At 29.7% G+C, this 27,324-nt stretch overlaps 1 protein-coding gene across 2 annotated transcripts; it reads right to left on the bottom strand.

Moving 5' to 3' along the window:
• Positions 1-132: 132 nt before the first annotated feature.
• LOC122507393 (97 kDa heat shock protein) lies at positions 133-27,088 on the bottom strand. 2 transcript variants are annotated; one of them, XM_043620074.1, is made up of 12 exons: positions 26,527-27,088; positions 19,449-19,647; positions 18,875-19,231; positions 15,281-15,602; positions 14,872-15,127; positions 14,564-14,694; positions 14,178-14,422; positions 9,986-10,081; positions 2,209-2,331; positions 1,354-1,593; positions 710-1,000; positions 133-631 (listed from the first exon to the last, which is right to left on the bottom strand). In XM_043620074.1, exons 1-12 carry the CDS (start codon positions 26,640-26,642, stop codon positions 455-457), a joined length of 2,553 nt encoding a protein of 850 aa, XP_043476009.1. In that variant the 5' UTR covers positions 26,643-27,088; the 3' UTR covers positions 133-454. The 2 variants fall into 2 exon arrangements, with proteins under 2 accessions (XP_043476009.1, XP_043476010.1); XM_043620075.1 differs by lacking the exon at positions 9,986-10,081 and having other exon boundaries at positions 26,527-27,086.
• Between the last annotated feature and the right edge of the window lie 236 nt (positions 27,089-27,324).

The following is a 27,324-nucleotide window of genomic DNA, read 5'->3' as shown; positions in this document are numbered from 1 at the left end:
TTATAATCAGCTTGATACACTAAAATTTTACTTTTGCTCCAATATTGATAATTAGAGAAAATTGGTAAGTCTGCCTTACTCACGTCTCATCACTATAAAATGAGTTTTATTTTAAAAAAGTAATAACAGAAGTACAGTTTTAAGCAATCATTTTATTAACGCCAATGGTTTTATTAATGTGATAAAAATTAAAAAAATACGAATACAAAACTGGAACAACTCACTTTACTATTTTTCTAGTATTGAAAAGATAAAGAAAAAAAAGTTACGTATGCCTGATTAATTAATAATTTAGAGATGTTACAATTATTTCAGCAAAGAAAATTTTTAAATTGTGATGATATAATCAGTACAGTACTTCGTAGATCAGAAATAAATGCTCGTTCGCATAAGAAACAGTTGACATTAATTTTTTAAATTAAATTTATATTATTGGTTTAATTGATTTTAAATTTTACTCCACATCCATATTATCTTCATTAGGTTGCCGCTGACTGCTATGCGTCTCATTGTCTCCTTGATCGTTTTGAGTGTTCTTGTCAGTTGACTTTTCTTTTGATTTCTCTTCTTTTGGATGTTCAACTTTTGGCTTAGGTTTGTTTAGAATGGAGAAGACAGTGCTGTCCAATGACTGAAATACAAAATGAAGTACAAAAGTTAAGACAACAATTTCAAATCAATTTTTTAGAAAGCAGTTTTTAGAATTTACCTGTTTCTCAGATCGAATTTGAGCTACGAGAATTGGAGGTTGCTGGGTTCGTGGGGTACTCAAAAGAATTGAACGCTTTTCTTCCAGCCACATCCACTTTTCATGGATAACTTTCTCTAATTTTTTGATTTCCTCATCCGTTATATGAGAGTACTTGTCGTCTTTCTCGGCAGACAATTTAATTTGATCTACACCCTTTTTAGCTAGTTGAAGACCTCCGCCTAATTCTTCGAGTGCATGAGTTCTTCCTTCAAACTCCATTTTTCTATCCTTTATTGGTTCACCTCGTAACTATCAAATTTCAAGAATTCTATGAGTATTTTTTTGTTATCATGAAACTTGGCAATTAAAACCAAATAATTTATTCTTAGGGTGTAAAATAGTATTTAAAAAATTATCAACAACTTTTAAAATTAAAAAAAAAAATAGTTTAAATTTTACAACCGAGTCTTCGAAAGTTTCGTAATTCTTAAGACAAAAAGTTTGTTTGGTATAATTACAACTTTATAAAAGTAATTATCTACAAATTAAAATAGAGTTACAGCTTTGAAAATTGTCACTTGAGAAGTCAAATACTTATGATTCAATAATACTTTTTTCCGGTAAAATTTTTGAGAATTTTGATTATTTAAAATGAAACTTACTTTTAACGTCGATAATCTATCTGAGTACACTTGTCGTTGACATTCTTCTCCTTCTTCATACAACCAGTTCTCTGTTTCATCTAATAGTCGACAAAGATCTTCCCTGTCTGATTCAACAATGAATGTTGCCAATTGTCCCTCATCCAAAAGTTTTGAACGCAAATCATATACATATTCCTCTAGTGCATTTCTAACATCAATACGTTCCTTCTCTTGTTTGTCATCAGCGACCATTTTTCCCTGAAATCATATAAAAAAATTTTAAGCATTTTAAAATTACACACTCTAAACTTAACATTCTTCACACAATTCTTCACATTTATGTTAAATGGGAAATCTAAAAGGTCTATGAAAACTCGATTTTTCATTATCAAGTCGTTTGTTGAAAGGTTTGCAAACTTTTTGACGAATAATATAACTAATAAACTAATAAATTATCGAAGAATTAAGTAAAAATATTAATAACCAAATGTTCATGATTTTTTTGCAAAAAAATATATCTAACTGAATGGCGTTTACCCCAAAATGTTAAAGTTAAAAATGTTGCCACTGTGTTTAATCGTTTATTAAGCAAAAAATGATCCCCTCCATCAGGTAAAAAATGAAGAAATTCCATTTGATAAAATCATGTTTTTAGTTAACAAATGCAATTTTCATAAACTATTTATTGAATCGGATCCAGCTTTGGTACACTTTTTAAGGATCCCGAGAATTATATTTTCGGAGAATATCAAAAGAATTGGTTAAATTTTGTACGCGTTATTAAACAATTCGGAAAATGCCATTTTAAATTAAATGAAATTAAAAACTTTTTTGACACTTTAATACAAACCAAAATAAATTTTGATTCCTTACCTCTTTTTCAGTAGCTGCATCAATTTCCTTCTGAGTAAGTCCATTATTGTGAACATCAATAGGCAATTCAATGGTACGAACTGGAATCTTTTTCTTATTTTTTCCATCCTCCTTTTCATCACCCTAAAACAAGGAAAAAGATATTAAATGCTAGGAGTAATTTTTATTAACTATAAAAGTTTAATTCTATTCTAAAGTAGACTCTCTTATAGAGTAGTTAGTTTAGACACCTAGGTTTAAGCTCATTGAACCTATTCTTCAGCAGAGAAAAGGTGGCTAATTTCAACAATGCTAACGGACAGAATATTTAGTGGAAACTGTGCTGTAATATCTATTCAGGAAAACTAGAGACATAAAGTACAAAATTCAGAAACATCCTGCTTACACTGACCGTATCTTTGCGTGCAAGGTAAATTTTTAAATATTTCTTTGCTTAAAAGTTCTTCTCTTTCAATTATTAGCATTAAACAAAACCGAACATTTTAAAATATTTTTTCTTTAGCCGTACATTGGTATTATTCACGTTACTGTACAAACAGGTATCTTAAAAGTGTCTCGGTTAAAAACGTCTTTTTTTAAATGAAGTGTCTCAATTCAGGTGTTCCAAGTGTTAAATGTCTTAAAATTTTACAATTTTGCAAGTAGCTAAGACGTTTTTGCCGTCTTAGAATTTAAAACGCAAGAATTGCACAAAAAAGTAAACTGAAACTGTTACCTATTTACCAGCATTCACTTAATTTTGGAAATTAAGTGGAAACTAATATAAAATTTTGAAAAATAAATTGCTGATAACTGGGTGCCAGTTTCAGCTTCATTGTTTTAAGACAAAAGTTAAAGTTAATTATGTGCATACACATAAAACACTTAATGCAGTTTATATGTTAGTAACTTGTAATTTTGAGGAATTTTAACCCTAGAACGGAAAACTGGGGTTATTAGGCACCCCACGCGAAGTTTAAGTTACGCCTCTGACCCGACCGAAGTAAGGTTTCCGGTTCTTGATCATGGCTTACTACTACTTTAATTTTGTTTGGTATGGTGTTATAATCGTCGTTATGGTTACCAAGCCACCCCAGTTTTCAGTTATAGGGTAAAGAAATCATATTTCCGTTCCAGGGTTAAGATGACGCCAGAAACATTTTAATCTAAAAATACTTGAACCCCTTCAGAGGATTTTAAAGCAGCTATGATTGAGCACCTGGATCGTAGAAGGGCACGTAAATTTTTCTCGGCCGAAATCGAATTCCCCTGGACACTCAAAATTCAATTTCTGAATTTTAATATTTTAAATACACATCCTTATAGAAAATTTTATTGCGCATCTTTTTTTCTTATGAAATTTTTTTGTATCTATTACCGTTTTCGAAATATTTGAGAAAAATTGATTTTTTGAAAACTGCAAATTTAATGACATTTTTCACTTCAACTCGCGATAATTCAGATGATTTTAAATATTTTTCAATGTACCAAAAAAGAAAATACGTCTAAAGATATTCTACGAATGATAAAAAAGGAAAAAAGTTATTTTCTTTATAAACAAAATTGTTGTTAATTTTTTTCTTTATTAATGTAAAAAACATAAAATACAATCTTCACAGCTCTCGTTTAACGGGCGAATTTTAAGTAACAAAGAACTTTCAGTGAGAAAGTTGTTCATTATGGACCAAAGAAGTTTTCTGGAAAATCACAGGGTTAATAATTAATTAGTGTTGAAATAGTGAATGTTTAAAGTTGATACCGTCCGAATGTGTAGCACGCGTCACTCGCCACAGGTGCTTGGGAGGCTTGGGAGTGTCGTTTCATAGGTTATGGCTATCGCGCGTGCCACACGTTCGGACGGTATTAACTTTAAACATTCACCATTTCAACAGTAATTAATTATTAACCCTGTGATTTTCCAGAAAACTTCTTTGGTCCATAATAAACAACTTTCTCACTGAAAGTTCTTTGTTACTTAAAATTCGCCCGTTAAACGAGAGCCGAGAAGATTGTATTTTATGTTTTTTACATTAATAAAGACAAAAATTAATAACAATTTTGTTTATAAAGAAAATAACTTTTTTCCTTTTTTATCATTCGTAGAATATCTTTAGACGTATTTTCTTTTTTGGTACATTGAAAAATATTTAAAATCATCTGAATTATCGCGAGTTGAAGTGAAAAATGTTATTAAATTTGCAGTTTTCAAAAAATCAATTTTTCTCAAATACACTGGAACTCCCAAGAGAGTCACCAGCTGTGGTCGCGGCGTTTAGAGACGTCAGGGGGGTACAGATGGGCGGGGTCAAAATCAACTAACGAAAACCAGGAGTGTAAATTTTAAGTGTTCCTTCAAGGCCCTGGTTATTTACATATTTAAAACTTACTTTTTAAAGATTTTTTTGTTTCTTAAACTTTTTTTTCACTGTTAAATAAAATTGATCAAATTGCAATGAATTGATACCAAACATTTTTTTTTATAATTTGATCCAAATTTTTAGTAATAGTTTGATCAAATTTGGTATTTATTTAATATTTTTGAGAAAACTGTTTATTTAATTAATGCAAATAATATACTTTATTTAAACATAAAATTTGTTTCTAAATTAAATATTATCTAATAGTATCATTTAGAATTAAACTAAATATCTGAAACATAATTTTTGTTTAACTGAAATAAAATATACTTTTGAACTATCAATTTTTTTTTCTAAAAATGATTAATTTTTGTAATCAAACGATTTTAAACTTTAAATTATAAATAAACATTATACATTTCTATTCACATTAATAACATTTGTTTAATTTATAATATAACATTGTAAAAAAATATAAAAATTTATATTCATTTATAAAAATAGAATAAATGGGCCCTTTTCATATGGACGTACAAATATTGTTTTCATAGACCCTACGGCCCTTAATGTTTACATTTTCAAAAAGGCAAGGTCACTCTCCAAGAGAGTCACATAAGACTCTACGATGGACTCTCTTGGGAGTTCCAGTGTATTTCGAAAACGGTAATAGATACAAAAAAATTTCATAAGAAAAAAAGATGCGCAATGAAATTTTCTATAAGGATGTGTATTTAAAATATTAAAATTCAGAAATTGAATTTTAAGTGTCTAGGGGACTTCGATTTCGGCCGAGAAAAATTTACGTGCCCTTCTACGATCCAGGTGCTCGATTACGAATTCGATGTTATTTTTTCTTAATTTAAAAATCTCCAAGTAATCCGGTCCAATCGAATCCAATAATTTTTAGGGTTCCGTACACCTACGGTGTATCGGCAGAACCCTATTGGTGAGACTCTGTTGTCCGTAGCCAAATCGTGTCCCCCCCCCCCCTAGCGGCTAAACTATTTGACCTAAAGAGCTCAAATTTTGTCCAGATATGTATTTTCACTCGTAGATTACAGGAAAAATATAGCGAATGTGATTGGACGTGATGGTCATAGCGTTGTCAAGGAAATAACAAGATTTTTGGCCAAAAATGCATAAAAAGTGACCATTCCCCCCCCCCCCTTAACTTCTAAACTATTCGACATGGAGAGCTGAAATTTTGCATGCTGGTGTATTTTTACTCGAATATTACAGGAAAAATATAGAGAACTTGATATGTAATGATGGCCATAGCGTTGTCAAGGAAAAACTAAAAAATTTAAAAAAAAAAATTTTTTTTTCCTAACTTTTACATTATTTGACCTAATGAGCTGAAAATTGGTATCCTAGTGTATTATTACAGTCTGACGACAAAAAATTTATTTAAGAAACTTTTTGAAAAAAATTAAAAAAAAATTTTTTTTTTAATTTTTTTTTTCAAAAAAAAAAATTTTTTTAAATTTTTTTTAGTTTAAACACGTGGTATTAAATATTTTAAGGAAGAGAGTGAAATTTTAAGAGAATAAATGAGAGATTGTTTTCTGACTTTAATTTCTTAACTAAAAATAAAAAAAAATTGGACAAGTGCGAGTTGTACTCGCACTGCAATGGCGGGTTCCGCACACAAATATTAAAACAATACTTGCACAACATTGATCGGTAATTGGTAGAATTAAAATAAACAATTATAAAAATATATTAAAATCATTTGATAAAAAAAAATAACTAAAAAAAATTAAAGTATTGTATATATCTAATATTGTAAACAATAATAAGCAGAGGAACAAAATTTTCAAAATTTATTATAGTTCCTCTGCTTATTATTGTTTACAATATTAGATATATAATACTTTAATTTTTTTTAGTTATTTTTTTTATCAAATGATTTTAATATATTTTTATAATTGTTTATTTTAATTCTACCAATTACCGATCAATGTTGTGCAAGTATTGTTTTAATATTTGTGTGCGGATCCCGCCATTGCAGTGCGAGTACAACTCGCACTTGTCCAATTTTTTTTTTAAAGTCCGCCATATTGAAACCGGTATTTTGAACTTTGAAAAAGTAACACCCAAATCGTCATTAACAGACCCAAAAACCTCCGAGTAATCCGTTTTAAGTGAATCTATCAGTATTTTAGCATGCTACTCACGGGGTTAATAAGCTTTACGTAGTAACTTGTACACCTATTTTTGTTGTAAAAAATTTAAATTTCATTCAGTATTTTGTTACATTTACTTATTGATGTATTAATTAATAAGTAATAATTAATATTAATTAAATAATGACGATAAATAAATACTAATTGTCACAGAAATTAGATACTGCTTAATCGAGTCCAGAACACCTAAAAATTTGGATATAAATGATACATTTCGAGCAAAGTTCCTCATCTGTAAACGGAAATATTTCCTTCATTATTCACAGTATTTCTTGCGCTATTTGCAAATTGATTTTGAAGACTCCACAAACAGCAGAGTTTGTAGGATTGATGCACAAACCGATTCGTTGCATGCAAGCTAGCATGTATGCAGTGAGTTTTAAAGTTCTCTTAACCTTAGTCTTTGAAATTTGAGTTAAAAGAGTAATAGACTTTTTAGGATTCCGGCAGTTTTCTTTTGCTAATTGACTATTCTGCTATAAGACGGTTCTGTAGAATGATAATTTTCCTGAATTAACCTGTAAGATTGCTGAAAGTACCAAAATGTCCTCATAACTTGATAGAATACGAGCCTGCCGCAAAAGCCGGCGGGAAGTTGTGATTCTATAGACTTATATGATGACATTTTACTAATTACAGCAAGATTGCTGAAACTTACCGGTTAAAAAGGTAATATTAATATGCTAGCAGAAACGACCAAGTAGAAATCATATAAAGCACCCGACTAAATATCGAATCAGAATCGAGTGGTAATCGTGAGTAGCATAATTTTGTTTCCGGATAAAACCCGCGTTCAAACCATGTCAGGTACATTGTTGTATAGACCAATGTAGAACTCTACTTCCATACGGTTTCTTCTCAGAATTAAAAATTGGAATAAGAACAATGAAGTTGTTAGTAACTAAACAATTGATGATGAAAAACTATTACACATTTAGTTAGCGATGAGTGTGCCTTTCTATTAGGTAGAATTCATACTTCAATCTAAGAAGAAAAGCGGAACCCTTATCCATGAAGTATCTTATAGTGAATTATGCCTATATACATAGAAAACATCACGAAAAATTGTTTCGCTTTGCTTTTTAGATCCAAGTACGGATTCTGCCTTAAAGGGATCACAAGTCAACTTCCAAGGTATTAGTTTCTCGCTGATATGTTTATAATATATTTTCTATTAACATTTTAAAAGTTTTATTATCGATTTACCTGGGACATATATAAAGATAGAATGAAAAGTGGAATCATTGCTCAAATGTTTAGCAGAAATTGAGTAACGCCAAGAAAGCAATGATTTTCAAAAAATAACCGATGTGCTAGTCACTCCATGGAAAAAATCCTCTGCGTTTTTCGCAGTATTTCTTGCGCTATCTGCAAACTAATTTTGTACTCTTCGAAAATAGCTGAGTTTGTAGAATGCACTAATCGTTTAGTTGCGCGTGTCCAAATTTTTTGTTATTACCTGGCAAGGCACCAGTCACAATTTGTGTGTGCTACTAATCAGATTATGCAAAACACAAGATTTTACAGCAGAGAGCAGACAGCACAATTACTCCGTTAAGTGTATTCAACCAATTGAACCGCCGGATCCTAGAAGGGAATATAGCCAATGTAATTCAAATGGGCTATATTATTCTGTAGTCATCACTTTTGGACCCATTCCCCTACTAAAAGCGGTATACCAAATTGAGAATGCTCTGAAAATTCTATACTAAGGACGGAAACTACTCTTTATATCAACCGCCATCTGTAAAATTTAACCTTCCAATTCCACTTTCTTACTTGTTCATAAGGTTGAGAATTAGTTGCAAAGCACTCTAAAAATCAGTGTGGGTACAGGATTTTTGGACTCTGGGGTCCATGAAATCTTCTCCAATATATTACTAATAATGACATAGGTCGCGTAAGTGAAATCCCAAGGACTTTTAGGAAAAAAACGTCCAGCCAAAGACGAAAGTGGTTTTTAGTGGGTCGACCAGAACAAGAGCGGTCAAATTCACATAACCTCGAATTTAAGCCAGGTATCTGATCTTACGGATTTTTCACTTCTAACCGGGGCCGGATTTACTTGACAAGGGGCCCCATGTAAGGAAAGGGTTTTTCAAATATTTACCAAGATTAAAATATTAAGTAAAGTATATTTTATATACGAATTAAGCGAGCTACTTAAATTTCTAAACATTTAAAATTATTTTGTAAAATACTTTTTAAAAAAAAATTTTTTTTACACTTTTTGTAAAAAATAATTTAAATGGTGGACCCATAGGCAGTTGCCTAGTTTTTCTCTGTATAAATCCTTCTTATGACGCCACGGAGAGGCATAGTAACTCCCCCCCCCCCCCCTATCGCAGGGAAAGGCATACTTTTCTCACTCTACACAGGTAAGAAATGGTGTACTTTCGGTGCATGTAATAAAACAGAGAATTTTTTCAAACACACATTCAGTTCGTTGGACAGAAAAAATTCTTTTCATTGTATATTTTAGACACACAAATGTTTGTATGTCTAAAATACACAATGAAAAGAAAAATATTACATTTTTAAAAATTAGTCGTCAGCAAATTTAAGAGAACTGAATGCTTAAAATGGTTCTGCTACAAACTCGTAACGTACTTACGAACCTATCTTGATTCAGACTCAAACTTGAAACGAAATTAAAAATCTTTCTTCATACCATTCCTCATGTAGAATTTTCTGAAAAATGTGTAGACATTTTTCAGAAAATTGTAGAGAAATTGTAAAATTTGTAAAATAACTGTTGATGTTGATGGAATTTTTGCAAATTGCATTTTTCGAAATCATCTTAAAAACCAAAAGCTAGAGAAAAGTTTTTTTTAGAGAGAGAAGTATGAGCAATTAAACCTCTTAGAGTAATTAATTTTTAAATTCAAATAATGTGCAAAGATGTTTGATTTAACACTTCCAGGATCAAAGATTTAAAAATATTTCATAATTAATTCACAAGTACATCAAAGTTTAAAAATGAAAAACTCGTCCTGTTTAGTATGCATCAAGAATTTGAGAATTAATTTTCCACACTTGTTAGTTACAAAACTTTATTTAATTTTTTATAATATATTAAAATTTCTTTGACTGAATAGCAGAACTCGTAAAAATGGTAAAAAAGTGTAAGGCAAATACCCAAAGGACGAGTTCTTCAAGACTAGTGATTGAGATAAGTACTTATTTAATGTATACATAACTAGACCCGGAAGAGTTAAGTAAATGATATCAAGTGGAGATAAGCGTGCCGCGTACCGAGCTGAACCAAGAGAGAATCCTGGACGAATAGGAGGAAGCACCCCTTCCATTATCGTCAGCATCTGAATTCCGTCGCCTTTTATCCATGTTCACCTAAATCACAACAGACTCAGAGTCACGCCGATAAATGTTGTACAATCAAGAGGTAAAACAATAACATTTAAATTTTCAATTTCAAATATTATTGTTAATTTATATCAAATCAAAAAATATCTTCGCACATTTATAATCATTTAACATTGTAATGTGAAACAAAAGATTTTAATATTTAAAGCTTTTCTCTGTGTAAGCTATATTATTATTAAAGCATAATTAATTAAAATTTTCAAGCGAATGGTAAGTCTCCAATTACAGCTATGATTCCATGCATTATATTTAAAAAACGTTATTGATGACCAATTGAAGAAAGTGATAGTTTTTTTTAGAAACTATTTACTCTGATTTTTGAAAAAGATTGGAAAAATATTCTTTAAAGTAACTTCCCAGTAAACACAAATAACATGCGCATTCTATGCAAATGTCAGCTTATGGGTGTGACCTGTTACTGGTACATAACCGTTATAGAACCATTATGCACCAGTAACAGGCTACACCTATAAGCTGATATTTGCATAGAATTGTTCCATAACAATTATTGTTATGCGCATGTTATTTGTGTTTACTGGGTTCTTGTAATCTCTGTTTAATTCCACTTTAATCTATCCAACAATAAAATAGATTCTTGTGAACAATTTAAATCCTACTTTTTAACCACTTCGGCGGTATAACGTCAATAAAGGCCTTCTAGCGTTATACCGCCGTAGTGGTTAATATTGTGAAATTAAATGTCACGCAAAGATGCGAGCAATAAAATGCTAAATATAAACTTAAAGTTCAAAATAATACTTATTCAAAGTGAAATTAAATTGAAGTGGGTTGGCACTTTTATGCCCTTAAATTCCAAACCAATTCCGTTTTTGTCCGCAATCGTAATGAATTCCTTTTACTATTGTTAAGTTGTTCGTTTCTATCCAATTCAATTCTCAGCAACCACGTGACCACAATCTGAATTCCCTTTAATGCCATTTATGGAAATCAGGTTAAATGAAGGGCATTAACTCCGCAACTAATGATTCCCATTAACGACATTAAAGGGAATTCAGATTGTGGTCACGTGGTTACAGAGAATTGAATTGGATAGAAACGAACAACTTAACAATAGTAAAAGGAATTCATTACGATTGCGGACAAAACCGGAATTGGTTTGGAATTTAAGGGCATAAAAGTGCCAATCCACTTTAATTCACCCCTTATTACTGGGGTGCAGCAGGAGAAAAAGTACTTTGGTTCCTTATTCTTAACATTTTCAGCAGTCGGGAAGAATGTAAAAAGAAGAGCACAAAGTATTCCATAGGTATGTCAGTAAACTTTGATTGCTATTTTACGTTTCTAGATAGATGACACGTTAGAAAGAGGAATACACAATAATACTCCCGAACTTTATACTTCCGAACATTACCGAGCAGCCTAAAGGTGCTTGTATACCTCCACGTTTATGAGTAAATTCAGAAACGTGCAAAGGTTTCTCTAATTTTGATTGGCTATTAAAGTGTTTCTGATTTCCCTTTTGGTGTGTCAACACGTTACCTAAGTTGTGTATCAGTCGCTTTAAAGAAAACAGAAGTGCTCTCCCTTGTTTTGTGAATCAGCAGCACTGATTAGTTTCATTAATTTTGATTGGCTATGCCCATAGAAAATGTCCGAATAATTGAAACTTTTGGAAGTTCTCTATGGGGATGGGCAATTAAAATTAAGAAAACTGTTCCCCGTTTCTGAATATACTCAGAAACGTGGACTCTAATCCTATCTTGTACTATCTTGTAAAGTAAGAACTAATTAATTCTAAGGATATCATTTCAGTAAAAGCGGGAAATTAAGAACTTTGTGTTCAATTACTTTGTATTCTTTTTGAGGACGAAATTTTTAAAAGTAAATTTCAAAGAATTTTGTTTTAATAATTCACTGATTTTCCGATTTTTTTAAATTTTGAAATGCCCTGTAGTATGTCCAATTCCTGTCTATTCTGTTTTAATATTTCGTAATTATTTTAATGCTTTTGAATTGTTTCCCGTCTAAAATATTCAAACATTTCTAAGTTTTAAAGTCTTAATTATTAGTAATGTATCTTTTATGATCTTTGATCCTAGTATCAAGATAATAATTATAAATTCTAATCATAATAATCTTTTAGATTAAACAATTTTTTTGACACCTTTTTATGTTTATATCCGTATTGATAACTAATGAAAATTAACATTAAAAATGTTCCCAAGTAGTAAGATTTAACTGAATGCAGTTGTTTTAAAATACTTTAATCGTCATATTAAACAAAAACATTTTAAAATTCTACTAATATTAAATGTAGATTAAGTCTTCAAACTTTAAAGAACAAAGTTTGAGTTACATTCTCATCACACGAGAGGGTATTAGTTTTTATCGAATTTTGGCTTTTGCTAATTTTTATGAAATTTTATGAAATCTTGACGATCTCAAATATCATTTGAGGAGCCGGATCGAAAAATTCACTCGAGGCGCGGTCGACTTCTTCAATTCGGATCCTTATTTGTGAATAAACATGTAATGCAGTGTGTAACAAAAAAGGTCCTAATAAAGAAAAAAGCCGAAAGTTTGATTATTAATGAGTAAATTATTATCATAGCGATCTTTATAGTCAAACGATGATATTTCCAACGAGTTGTAGACCACCGCAAGTCCGAGGACGTATATTGTACTTTATGCAACAAAGGCGTATCATGATCACTTTACGCTACCTGTGTGCCGATGCATGCTAAGTTCCTCCATAATGCCCAGCTGGTCAATAAAGTGATCATTATTGCCCTAGAATATATATCAGGCTTGATTCGAGTTTTCGAGATTTTTGAACTCCTTTACTATTTACATTTTAGTCCTAATAACCACACGAGGTAATTTCAACATAACATCAAATTAATGTGTTAACATATTTGCATGTTAATTCAGTATATTTCATGAATTAAAGGAAAATTATATTAATTAGAGTCAAAATCTAAACACAGTTTCATTCATTTTAATTTCAGTTTCATTTAAAAATATGACATCAAATATAAAAACGCGAAATTTCAAATGTAGGGGAGATTCCTCCAGTTTAGATTTCAGAAATAATAAGTTTTAAGATTGTTTTGAAACTTTGATAAACTTGTGCTATACATAAGAATTACACTGAAACTTTACTTATTTTAACCAGGTTCACACAAATCGACAAGCAGACACGCACTTATTTTAACTCTGAGACGTAATATGAGGAGCTGATTTTATTGGTGGATTCTTTAACATCTACCAATGGGAATGTTTAAGTTAAAATAAGTGAGACTCGAAATTTTTAAAATAAATGCGATTTCAAATAAATGACACTTTAAATAAGTAAAGTTTCAGTGTATATATTCCAATTATTGAAGAGTGACTGACGTCACACGATTCACTTTCGCCACACTTTTTTTAACATGAAAAGTGCACCTTTCTGAACAGGCGTTGAAGAAACTATTTTTTTACCTACGATATGTTTATTTTCACCTTTCACTTTAAATGCGCAGGAATTAGATAATAAATCATTGATAAAAATCGAGTTTTCCAAAATTTGATCAAAAACATTAAAAAAACATACTTAATGGATTGAATATTCTCAAATATAACATCAATTTACCAAAGTTTCAAGGAAATAGCAAAAATTTCAATTATTGTCTGGTAGAGTTGAGGAAGAAAATCTTAAATGTAAATTTGTCCAATACTTATTTACCATTACGGAAAAATTTCGTGTTTACTACTTGCATCAATGCGGACTACTTTCGGACTAGACCAAATTGGACTAATTCTGGAATTCTTCTAGTTACCTAGCACCTGAATAATTGAGGGGCTGGATGCTATAAGGGCATGCGCGCCATTTCCTTACCATGACGCGTATCCCCTTGTAGCATTCAGCCCCTCAATTTTAAAGACAAAAACCAGTTTTGTTCAAATTTATTCCGAATTAGGCCAGAATCATTACCAGAAATGTATATTTCGAGTTTGTTGCAAATACAACGTCCGAAAAAAGAAGTTTAAACTTTTCAACACAATAGAATAATAATTAATCTGTAAACCATTCGTTTGATTAGTAAAACCATATTTGACCTACCTCAGCAACAGGGGGTTCCTTAGCCTGAGCCTCCTGGTCGGGTTTGTCCATTTCTTGAGGTTGATTATCATTTTCAACGCTATTCTGATTCTGCAGCTCTTCCTCTTCTTTCTCCTGTTCCTTTTTCTCAACTAGACACGCTGAAGCGATTGTTAGAATTCCGTTGAGATTCAGCCTAACTTTAACTTTGACTTTAGAAGATTCGCCTTCGGAAGTAGGCTTAACGTTCTTGATATGGAATACACCTGCATTGAAAAAGCGTGGAATAGTTTAGAAAAATAAATATCTATTTCTTGTTTTATTCTTAATTTGTCAACGACAATTTTTCGCTGTAGAATGATCTTAATAAAACAATAAAGTTGATATGAGACAAATGAAATACGTACCAAGCTCAACTTGAGGGTAACACTTCGGCGTGTGGATATAGTTAGCTGTTAAAGAAAACGGTGCTGATCGGTAGAATGTAAGCATCTTTGAAAATGGAACCGGATGATTGTATCCGAATACCTCCATTTGACTAGAAAAAGAAAAGCTTTTTATTTACGCATCTAAAGTTGTAATTTTACTTTGAATTTTTTGAAATGCAAATACACAATAGCACTTTAGTTGTAACCTTATTAATTTGAAACATTAAATCGAATAGAAATAGATATTTTTTTGAACTTAAAAATAAATAACGAGTAAGTAATTTTACCCTTCTTCTCCTTGAGTAGGATCCCACATAAGTTTTATGGGGTATGGCTGAGTGTCAGTAACGTAAAAGTCTCTAACTCGAACAGCGGGACTCAACATTGCGCACTGGAGTGCGCATCCACGAGCCACTGATTCGTCTTGGTTCAGCGTCGTTGATGTTCCTTTGCCAAAAACTTCTTCAATCACACGTTTAATAGATGGGATTCTGCTAGAACCACCAGCGATTTCTACTGAATGAATATCTTCTAACTTCAATTCTGAAAAAATATCAAATTCGTTTCAAATAAACGAATCTACATTAATACACCCTATACGTGTATGTACTAGCTTTATGAGAAGAAAAACTGTAATTTTTTTAAAATTACTATTTCTAAATCTATGCCCCGTCTAATGATGAAAAGTTATCTTACTTGAATCAGCAAGGCATTGTTTGAGAGTAGATTCAACCCGTTTGAACAAATGTGAGCACATAGCCTCCATGTCTCCTCGTTTCATATCACCATGTACATCTTTCTCTTCCATGAAACATTCGATATTTAATGGAAGTTTTGTAGAGTTAGCAGACATTTGTTTCTTCAATTTCTCCACCTCCGTAAGTAATCTCAGATATGCTCGGGGATTATTATGCGCATCAATTTTATACCGAGCCAGAAAGTCCTTGCAAAAGTGTTCTGCGAGAATTGTGTCAATATCCCGACCGCCTAATTGACTGTCAGCTGCACTAGCCAGCATCTACAGAAATATATGTCAAATTACACCATTGCATATTGTATTATTTTAACGAAAATATTCAAATTCGATTTTTTCACTGTTCTTCACGCTTTCTGACCTCAAGAATACGTATGTCAGAGAAGTCATCACGGAATTAAGCGAAGAACGGTATCCTACTTGCAGTTTAATTATTCCGATTATACATTGCATGGAAACGAATATAATGAATGTTGATCCTCAAACAGGCATTGGCAAACAATTAAAAAAAAGTCTTGACTCTGTTATTAAGAAAACATTCGCAAATTTTAAACGCTTTACATTATTAGCGGTATCAACCATATTAGATCCGCGTTTAAAAAAATTCATTTTCGTGATGCTTTGGCTGTATATCCATCCTTAAATAAGATCAATCAGCAACTAAAGGAATTAATCGAGCAGAAAATATCCATGCTTTCGGAGTCGGAGTCTTCTGAATCTTCCGAGCCCAATCCAAAAAAATTTTAAAGTTTATGGGACTTTCACGATATGCAGTATGATGAATTTGGAATTATAGCATTACATGCAATTTAATCGCATTCACAGAAAAGAACATTTTTTCAGTATTGGAAGAGCGTCGAAAAAACATTCACACTGTTAAGCAAAATTACTTTAAAACAGACTTCAATTATTGTGTCATCAGTCCCTTCGGAAAGATTATTTTCTAAAACAGGACTCATTAAAAGGAGCAATCGAAGTGTAATTGGAATGTTATTCTCTAGTGCATAATAGATCTTTTATTAATATTAGAAACCGAAGGAATAAAAGTTTTTGCTGATAATTAATAGTGAAAGAATTTTCAAAGATAGTCTTCTTCTAATCAAGGGTGATAATTTAGGAAGCCACCATATAGGCAAATTTGTGACTAGTTTTAAGTGTAAATACTTCTGTCGCTTTTGTATAATCACAAAAGCTCAATTAAAATTTGATAATTATAAAGTCCAAGAGTTGTAAAGTTTACAGAAGTATAATCAGTGTGTTGAAACGGCAGAAAAAAACCGGTGTAGATTATCTTGGAGTAATCGGACATACACTGAAGAATTTTCAAGTTTTGTCAGGTTTACCATCCTGCATTGCACACGACCTTATTGAAGGTATTGTTCAAAATGATCTTTTGTTGGTTATTAAATAGTTTATTAAAAAACAATGGGTTAAAATTGGTTACCTTAATTATCACCTGTAACGAATTAGACTATCCACTGATTCAAGTTCTGACAATGTCACTATAATAAATCTGAAGGACAAAACAATTATTGTGGAACTGACAGTGAGATTCAAAAATTACTTCTGCGATATCTGTTGGTAAAATAGCTTCACTTCAGAGTCATATTACGAATTATTTGGAATTAAGAATAAATTGTTTTAAAAGTATTCCTTTGCGACCAAAACACTATTACATGACACACTGTCCTATGAATAGAGACCTACACTTTGTGCGAAGCGCATAATCGCATAATTTTCAAAAATTGAAAGAAAGTTTATAGTTTTACGTTTTATCATGTTTATGAATAAAATAAAATAAATTTAACGTCGCATCAAAACGCATAATATTTTTTCATCGCACAATTTTTGAATTCTCGCATAATTGCGCATAATTTTATTTCTTGTGCAAAAAATATAAAAATATTCCACAGTCTAAATCTGAATTAACGAAATATCTATTTATAAATACATTTTATCATAAATTTATGAATAAAATTAATCATCAATAATTAAAAGGGCAACCCTAGTTGTAATTTTCAAAAAATGGGGGGTTTTTTTTTCTTGTATTTTTTCTAAGTTTACCCACACAACATCGAAAATTTCCTAAATATTTACTAAAAATTTACTTGCAAAGTTTAGTGAAAATTCTGCAAAAATATCTTTTTACAGCTAAGAACCCACTGTTTTTTTTAGAAAAAATCGATACGTTAAATTTCAGTGGTTGTCATTTTGTCAAAAAAGAATTTTTTTATTACTTTTTATGAATATAGAGAATAAGTTGCTTTATTTAAAAATGTTGGTGGTTTTTCTTAAAAAAATTCATGCAAATGATCAATTTTTGTACCCTACAACTTATTTTATTATTATTATTTATATTTAATTTAATATATATTATATTATTCTAGCTATATATTAGTTTGAAATGCAACTTTTAATTAACCTAATGTTAAAAGCTTTATTTTGGTCCTTAATAACGTTTTTCTTTCAAAAGCATCAATTCGCACTTTTTAATTTTTCAACTGACAAAATATTTTTTTCCCTGACATTTCCCTGACTTTACTGACATGTGGCCACCCTGCGTATCTAATATCAGATTTCCAAAATTCAAAATGGCAGATACAATATGGCGGACATTAAAACTAAAAAGTTGATGATTTTTGATCAAACTTAGGACATGAAAGTTTTTGGGGTAGCTGATTACAAATCTTACATCAGATTTTGAATTTTGAAAATGTGATGTCAGATTCGTAATCAGCAACCCTAAAAACCCCCAAATAATGAATTTTAGGCAAATTCAAATTTTTTTAAATTTTGTCCGATATTTTTCAAATTTTACAAATCTGATGTCAGATTCGTATTTTATAACACCAAAAATCTCCAAGCAATGAATTTTAAAAAAGTCCAAACAATTTTTCAAATCTGATGCAAGATTCATAATCTGTGATCTCAGAAACCCTCGAGGAACAAGTATCAAATAAATCTGATAAGTTTTCAAAATGTTTTAAGCAAATCTATTTGCTTCTTACATTTTTTTGGCGCCATATTAGATCCGCCATTTTAAATTTTGGAAATTGGATGCCAGATTCGTAATTAGCGACCCCAAAACCCCCTGAGTAACGAATTTCAAGCCATTTGTTCTTTAAAACTAATTGAAATAACGTTTTTTTATAACACAGAAAAAACTGAGTCTGAAACCGTTTACATCTGTAAACTTGATTAAGTTAATTTTAGGACTTGAAATTATAATACTCTCAAGGCTACGATTTAATTAAAAATGTTTCTAATATAAACAGTTTCAGTCAAAAAGGGATTGAAAGTAACATTTATTTTTTACAGTGAAACAAATGTTACACAAAGCAAAAGAACGAAAGAGGCTTTTCTGACGAGTTTGATTACTGTTCTGGGTTCGCTCGAGAAGCAACCTTCAAGCTCATCGAAAAACACTTTCTTTTCTTACTTGGTGCACAATGTACTATATTAATTTTATTACGACAATTAAAGACCGCAAAGAATCCTGCAGTGATGTTTAATTTAAAAAAATGTAAAAGACATACCTTTAGTTTGCCTTTGTGAAAAGCACATATGCATACTTGAAGACTAGCGTATCCACAGTCCACAAAGACAACATTTCTAGGAGCTGCCTCTACGGCGGGTAAATCTTGTTTGTAAATTCCATAACACAGAGCTGTAGCTGTAGTTTCATTGAACAGTCGCAAAACATTTAGGCCTGAAATTCTAGCGGCATCCAAGAGAGCTTGTCTTTCCGCTTGTGTGTAATAAGAAGGAACGGATATAACACAGTCATTGACAACTGTTTGCAAGGCAGTCTCAGAGATGTCTTTCAATTTTGTGAACAACATAGCTGTAATTTGTTCTGGCGAAAATACATGTTCCTCCCCCAAGTACTGAACCTGTAAATAAAAACATATCACTTGATATCTTCAGTTGATTGAGAAGAGAATTGCATGCTGTTCGATTTTTGGGGGTGAGTTGGATTTTAGGTGCTGCATTAACTGATTGTAACATTTTTGGGTTGCATTTTGAAACGTGTCCTATGCAATTTCTTTAAAATTGCCATTTGGAGTATTCGATGGATTTGGTTGAGTAGTTATTTAATAAGTATCTTACATGTATGCCGATGTTTCCATTTGCTTGTTGAGAAGTTTTGAAAGGCATACTCTTCATCTCTGTTTGAGCGAAAGGATCATTATACTTTCTTCCTAATAGGCGTTTAAAATTGTAAATGGTATTCTTCATATTTGTAACAGTTTGATTTTTAGCTGCCACTCCCAGAATCCTGTTCTTTCCACTGAAAGCTACACATGATCTGAAACAAGTAATATCATTTTTTTATAAAAATCAAAATGATTCTTGTATGGCTTTAGTTAAGTTTCAGGCAAATCCAAACATTGTTTTAGTTTCGTCAGTCATTTTGGATCCGCCATTGTGAATTTTAAAAATCTGATACCAGATTCGTACTCAGAGACGAAGGTAAACTCCCTTTTAACTTACCAGGTTACATATAAATTACTTTTTATAACAATCTTAAAAGATAATTAACCAATAAATATTTTTAAAAAATTCCATGTTTTAGTAAAACAGACCAGTTCAATCTGTTGTGGGGAAAAACCAGATATTTTACACTTTTTCAGAAAAACACGTATAGTTTGTTCAAAAAAGGTTTTTTCCTACAATTTGCCGTCAAATATCTATATATTAATAATAATCGTTGTATTCCGGTAATCTGTTCGCAGTTTGAAGTTAGTTGATGATCTTGCTTTTTTGTTTCCCAACTTTTTAAATATTTTCAATTCAAAAATGAATTTTGTATTTTTGCAAAGAAAATTAACAAAATATTCAAAAACAATTTAATTCTTTCTAAGAATTTTATCAAAAAATTTGAGAATAATTGAATTTCTTCGAAGAATTTTAGTAAAATTTTTGAAAATCCTAATTGAATTCTTTTGAAGGATTTCTTTGAATTATTTAAAAATAATGGAGTTTCTTTAACAATTTTAATTGAAAATTTTGAATTTTATGGACAATATCTTTCAAGTTTTTAAAATAATAGTGTTTCTTAAAAACTGAATTTCTTAAAATTCAACATTTTTTCTTCTGTATTATGGCATTTAGCTTCATTATTTCTGGGCTCTTCAAAAACACTTTACTTATTAATTAGTCTCCACCCTTTGGTAAAAAATCTAAAATTATTAAAAATTCGAAAAACCGAATTTCCTAAAATACAACATTTTTTCTTCTTTTTTATGGCATGTAGCTTCATTATTTTTGGGCTCTTCAAAAACACTTTACCTATTTAATAGTCTCCACCATTTAGTAAAAAATCTAAAATTACCAAAAATTCGAAAAACTGAATTTCTTAAAATTCAACATTTTTTCCTCTCCTTTATAGGATTTAGCTTCATTATTTTTGGGTTCTTCAAAAACTCTTTACTTACTTAATAGTCTTCACCCTTTGGTAAAAAATTTAAAATTATTAAAAATTATCAAAATTTCGAAAAACCGAATTTCATTAAAATTCAACATTTTTTCATCTCTTTTATAGCATTTAGCTTAATTATTTTTGGGCTCTTTAAAAAAAATCTACTTATTTAACCCTCCGTCACACACCTTGGGAGGGATTCCCTCTACAGTTTCACTATTTTCAAATAACTTTTGTTTTCCTCATTGCAAAATAAAATCAGTTTCTATACCTTTCGACAATTTATTCCTCAACACATTTCTAAAAAAACATTTAGTTTAAACATAATTAATCTTTAATTATGAGGCTTCAAAGCCAGAAAAAACTCGAAAAAGTGAGGTTATGTTAAGTAAAAAAATCAAGTTTTCAAAACATTTTTTGGTCCACTTTGTTAATGACAAAATTATATTATAAATATAATTAAAATGAATTGTTTAATGATTTCTTTGCTTATTTATTAATGTTACATTATTTTTACATGTAAAGTGGAATTCCTTCGAAGATGTGCGTAAGGGGTCATCCATAAAGCATGTGATACTTTAGGGGGTGGGGGGAGGTCATCAAAATATATCACACTCCATGTTAACTGTTAATGGAAAAAGCATCATGAGGGGGTCTAGATTACCGAATTTATGTGTTATGCTTTATGGACGACCCCTAATTAATTTTTATTTTTGAGACCGAAAATTAATTTTATTAATTTGATAATTTAGAATAATTTACTACATATTTATAAGTTTGTGTTAAAATTAAATTTTTGTTGATTTCTTCGTTTATGTTGTAATGTCGCTTATTTTACAATGTGGTGAGGGATTCCCTCTAAACGTGTGTAATGGTGTAATTATTTCTAAGATGTGTGACGGAGAGTTAAGCAGGGTGGCTAACAAGGGATTGAGAAAATAATTCCCTGACTTTTTACTAATTTTATTTCTGCTTTCTTGGAAAAAACATATAGTAACTGACATATTTAGCAATAAATTAATATCTAATAATAGAAACAAACGATAATAAAAATCTTCTAAGTTTTGTTAGATTAACAAAATTTTTTATTCACAAAAGTTTTTACAAATTTCCTTGACTTTTCTTCGACCAAAAAAATTCTCTGACTTTTCCCTGATTTCCCTAACTTCCCTGATCGTTAGGGGCCGTTCATAAACTACGTCACTCCTTAGGGGGGGGGGGGGGTGGAATTAATTTTTTGTGACGTTCTGTAGAAAAAATGGCGCTTTAAGCATGTAAAATTTGTGACGTGGGTAGGGGGGAGGGGGTGGAAAAATTATGCAAAATAGTGTGACGTAGTTTATGAACGGCCTCTTAGACACTCTGTTAATAATTGAAATTAAACATTTAATTTTATCAAATTTTATTCAGGGACCGTTACGAAAGTTTAGTTTTATTTTAGTTTCTGAGTTGACACAAAACTAAATTAACAAACTGAGTTTAGTTTTGTGTCGACTCGAAACTAAACTAAAAAAACTAAATTTTAAAATAAAAAAATTGAATTTATTTCAGTGCAGATCGAAAATAAGTGTCTGAGAAACTCAATTATTTAGTTTCAATTAAAAAATTACAGCAAAAAAGAAAATATTTAAAGAAATAATATTATTATAGCCTTACTAATAGGTATAAAGTATTATAAGGAGACTTAAATAGAAAATAAAGTGGAAAAAGTGAATCCAATTTTCATGTATATTAAATATTGAAATATTTTGTTTTTTTTAGTAATTTTTTGACTGACACTAAATATTTAAGTTTTTCGAACTTTAGTTTCGAGTCGACACAAAATTAAATTGAACTTACATTTTTAATTTAGTTTCGTTTCAGAATCAATCCCTGATTTTATTAAAATTTTTAGAAAATAATTAAATCTTCTCAGAATAGGTATTAGTAAAGATTTATGACAATAATTGAATTCTTTCAAAAAATTTCTTTAATTTATTGAATATAATCGATTTTGTTAATAATTGTAATAAATAATTTTATTATTAAAAGTTTATTAAAAATATTGATGGAAAAATAAACTTTTTTAAACAATTTCATTTTAGAGTTTTTGTAAATAATTAAATTCGTTTGAAGAATTTATTTGTGTTTTTTTCAAAATAATGGAGTTTTTTGAATAATTCTAATTGAAAATTTTGAAAATAATTGAACTAAACAAAGGATTTTCTTAACTTTTTAAAATAATCGTGTCTGTTAATAATTATTATTGTAATGAAATATTTGATTTTTGAAGTTTATTAAAATTGTATGCAAAATAATTGAATTCCTGAGAAGAATTATTTATAAAAAATAATTTAATCCTTGCGATGAATTTTACTATTTACTTATAAAAATAAATAAATAATTGAATTATAATAATAATGATTCTATCACTCGGTTATAGTTTCTGAAGAGGACAGTTTTGCTGTTGAAAACGTTAAAGGAATTGTTTTAATTTTTTTTCCATTGGCTGACACTGCTCACTGACTGGCAGTTGCGCGTTCCTCCGAGCGTCGGGCGAGTTATTGGATCCAAGGCCTCAATTATTGTTTGAAAGGATTAATTTATTAAAATTTTAGAAAATAATTGATTTTTTCGAAAAATATTATTAAAAATTAAAAAAAATTGAATTCTTTCATAAAATTTTATTACAATTTTTGAAAATATTTAAACAATAATAATTAATGATGTACTTAATAAGTGAATTTTTGAAATTTTGATTATGCAATTATTCAAAAATTTATATTTAGAAATAAAAATTTTTTAATTTGCATAAATTTTAATAATTATTAAATATCTAAATATTTACTATTTTAAACAAAAAAAGTTCTTCATAGTTATAATTTTGTGAAAGACACCAAAAATATTATTACTTTTGCATCTAGAAAATCCATGTGGACATTTATGGGAGGGAGGGAGGGGGGTAGTCAAAAGTCCACGATGATGGAAAGGAGAGGGGGTCAAAAAGTAATTTTGCAAGAATTTTTTACTAATCAATATAAAAAATACATATTGAGATTTGAGATATAGCATAAAGTGTATAAAATAGTTGACAATCGTATAATCGAGGTTCCATTGATCTGCCAGTCTCTCAACTGTGTCAACCAGTAGTCGGCTGATATTATCAATACAATTCGCTGCCTTCCCGACCACTGGCTAACAACGTTAGGCCGACAGACGACAATTTTTCATCCTAACGAAATTTTCACGTTAAAGCAACAAAACCGTTTGGTTGAGAATGCGTAATTATTTTAATAAGCCGGTCATGCTTGCGGTCTTCCAATTTTTTTTTATTAGCGCAAAAGAATAATTCAATTGAATAAACAAAGGTAGCTAAGGTTACAAAAAAGTGTGAGCAAAATAATTTAGCTGTTGTGAACCAAATAACAAGTTCAAGTCCACAACGTTTACCAACGAAATTTTTTTAATAATTATATTATTCAATAACTGCAATTATTTTTCACGAAAATACGTAAAAACGGATGATTTTTATTTGTGTTTTAACAATAATTGTTGTATATTTATTTAAACTAATATTCGAACACTTTAAACAAATTTTCTTTGTTCAGGCCTCGGATCGACTTTAACGAGAAAAAAAGCCGCTTTTAGTCGATTAAAAATAGAAAAAAATAGAAAAAGTCGTTTATTTAATTCAGTGTTGTCACAAAAAGTTTATTTCGTATTTCCCTGATAGTTCACTGATTTCTAAATTCAATTAATCAAAACTTGAATAATTTTGCTAAATAAATATTTAAATTTAAATACTTCTTATAGTTAAATCACGGAAATAAATAAATAATTAAAATAAATATAAATAAATAATTTGAATAAATATAAATATGTAAATAATTTAAATAAATATAAATAAATAATTTAAATAAACGTAAATAAATAATTAAATTTCAACACGGGAAATAAAATTCAAAACATTTCAACTTCTGAAGTTTAATAATTTCTAAAATCCTTTTAAACTTTAATTATTTTTTACAAATTTTAACTAAACCTTATCTCTGAATCAATTATCTACATTAATTTTTAATAATTTTCCGAAAGTTCTTCAAGAACTCAATTATTTAAATACGAAAATTCAATTTTTTATAATAATTGAACCTGTCCATTTTTCTTTTTAAAAGATATTCAGTTAGAAAAATAATTAAAATTTGATAACATCTTTTAAAAATAATTGAAATTTGATAAAATCTTTTAGAATAATATAATTTGATAAAATCTTTTAAAAATAGTTGAAATTTGGTAAAATCTTTGAAAAATAATTGAAATTTGGTAAATCTTTGAAAAATAATTGAAATTTGGTAAATCTTTGAAAAATAATAAAAATTTGGTAAAATCTTTGAAAAATAATTGAAATTTGATAAAATCTTCGAAAAATATTTGAAATTTGATAGAATCTTTAATAATAATTGAGTTTTTAAAAAATATATAAAAAAAATAAAATTTTTGAAGAATTTTAATTATAAATGATTTCTTCGAAATTTTAATAAGTCTATGAAAGTAAATTTTTTTAATGTTATTATTTTTGTATGTATTTTAATTTCAAGAAATAAGTAATCGAAAATATTGAAAATAATTATTGCATTTTAAAAATTAGAATTGAAAAAATTCTGAGAATTACTTTTTTCAAATATATTTTAATATAATTTTTAGAAACTAATTTTCATTTCTATTTCTATTATATCTATTATTTTTTAATACAAGTCGATAAAAGTCGCATTATTTGAAAATGATCGAAAAAAGTCAAAAAGTCAATATCCGAGGCCTGTTCGTTGATCAACGTTGTGAATATAAAGATTAATTTTCTGTAATTTGAAATTCTTTTGAATTACAGTTGGACAGTGTTTTATTTCCTTTACTTGTTTGGTAAAGAAAGGGAAAGGGAGGGAAAATAGACGATTTTATTCTTGCCCTAGTTTCACGCAACATTGACAAGCCTAGATAAGATAATACTTGATTCTTAACCTATAAATTTCTACTATTTAATATCGTGAATCAGTTTCGAGAAGTAGTTTCTTCCAGTACTATGTGTTTGTTCGAAAAACCGTAATTATATCTCCTTTTTTGTATATTTTATTTTTCGTACGCAAATGATCATTAAAGTAAAATAAACTAAATGAATTAGAGCGGTTGAGTTTGGTCTAATACTCAAAATGAGTCATCAATTTTGCTGCTCTTCAAACTCAATTTGAACCCAGATTTTTTCTGTGCTCCTTGAAATGTTGGTAGACATGAAAGTTCAAATAATAATTACTATTATTATTGAACCAACATTATGCAAATTCAAAAACTACTCGTCATATTTGTTTGATTAAAAAACCTTTCATTAAAGTGTCAATAACTTTTTTAACCCTTCGATCCAGAATTAGCGCATTAATATATTCGAAAGAGAGTAAATGTAAAAATTTTCCTCTAAAGCATAAAATTATTAAACAAAAAATGTTAATTATTTCAAAGAAAATTTTGAAATTAAAAATAAATATACTTAGAAGATAAATTAAAATAACTTTGTGGTCCAGGTGTAATTTTTCCAGAATTTCATCAGCTTTAAAAAAAAGAAATGTTGAAAATAAACATTTTTCACGCTGAAAGTTATTTTTTGGAGATAGTAATTTTTTGCGACTTTGGCTCCCATGTGCCGCTAGCAACCAACTAAATTATTGAAATACCGGCTGCGTTGGGAGATAAAATAAAATGAAATTAATCGTGAAATTTCTAACATAAAGTTTATTTACTTACGGTGTATTACGAAGACTATAATCATTGGCGATAGTTTCAATGCCACCTGCACGTGCAACGGCTACATAACAACTTTCGTTTCCAAAGTCAATTCCAATTACTGACATTGCGGCCATGGTTTTAGATTCGATGAATATTTTATGGTTATGATTCTTAATCTCAGGATATGTTAAAAATGAATAAATGCAATGAAATTAAACAGTTCGATACGTCTTTGGAAACTTGAATAGTAAACATTAACAACTGACTAATAATTTTTACAGATTTACATTCAATCCCAGTGGGAGGAAAGAGATAACAAAATCGAATTTGATCAAGGCAATCCAAACAGAACCATTCCCGGGGAAGATATCCGCAATCTACCAACTTTCGTTCCTTCCAATTCAACTGACTCTGTTAGACGTTTTCACATGCGAGGGTTTTAGCCAATCATATATTTCACTAGGGTTTGATGACTAAACGTTATTGGTCACTTGTACGTACTCACGAAAACTCACTTCTTTTACTAGAACGTTCTCGAAACAGAAAAATAAAATCTAGCATGGTCATATAAACAGGTCGAGATATCACTTCGTAGAGGGGCTGGGCATGCGCTCTAAACCCATAAGTCCAGTTTTACAATACAATCCTCTTCAAATTAAGGGTGCAATCACATGTTTTGCGTTTTTTAACACTAGATGACTAGAGAGTGAAATAAATAAAATACATGTTCGATTCTTTTACATCTATAACTTTTGATTAGAAACATTTAAAAAGATAAAACCACTTATAGATAATTTCTAGATTTATACATTAAAT

The sequence above is a fragment of the Leptopilina heterotoma genome, unplaced genomic scaffold (genome assembly GCF_015476425.1).
Source record: "Leptopilina heterotoma isolate Lh14 unplaced genomic scaffold, ASM1547642v1 Lhet_47, whole genome shotgun sequence".
Lineage (NCBI taxonomy): Eukaryota > Metazoa > Arthropoda > Insecta > Hymenoptera > Figitidae > Leptopilina > Leptopilina heterotoma.
Note: the sequence above shows the minus strand (reverse complement) of the source record. Positions and strands in the feature narration are given on the sequence as shown.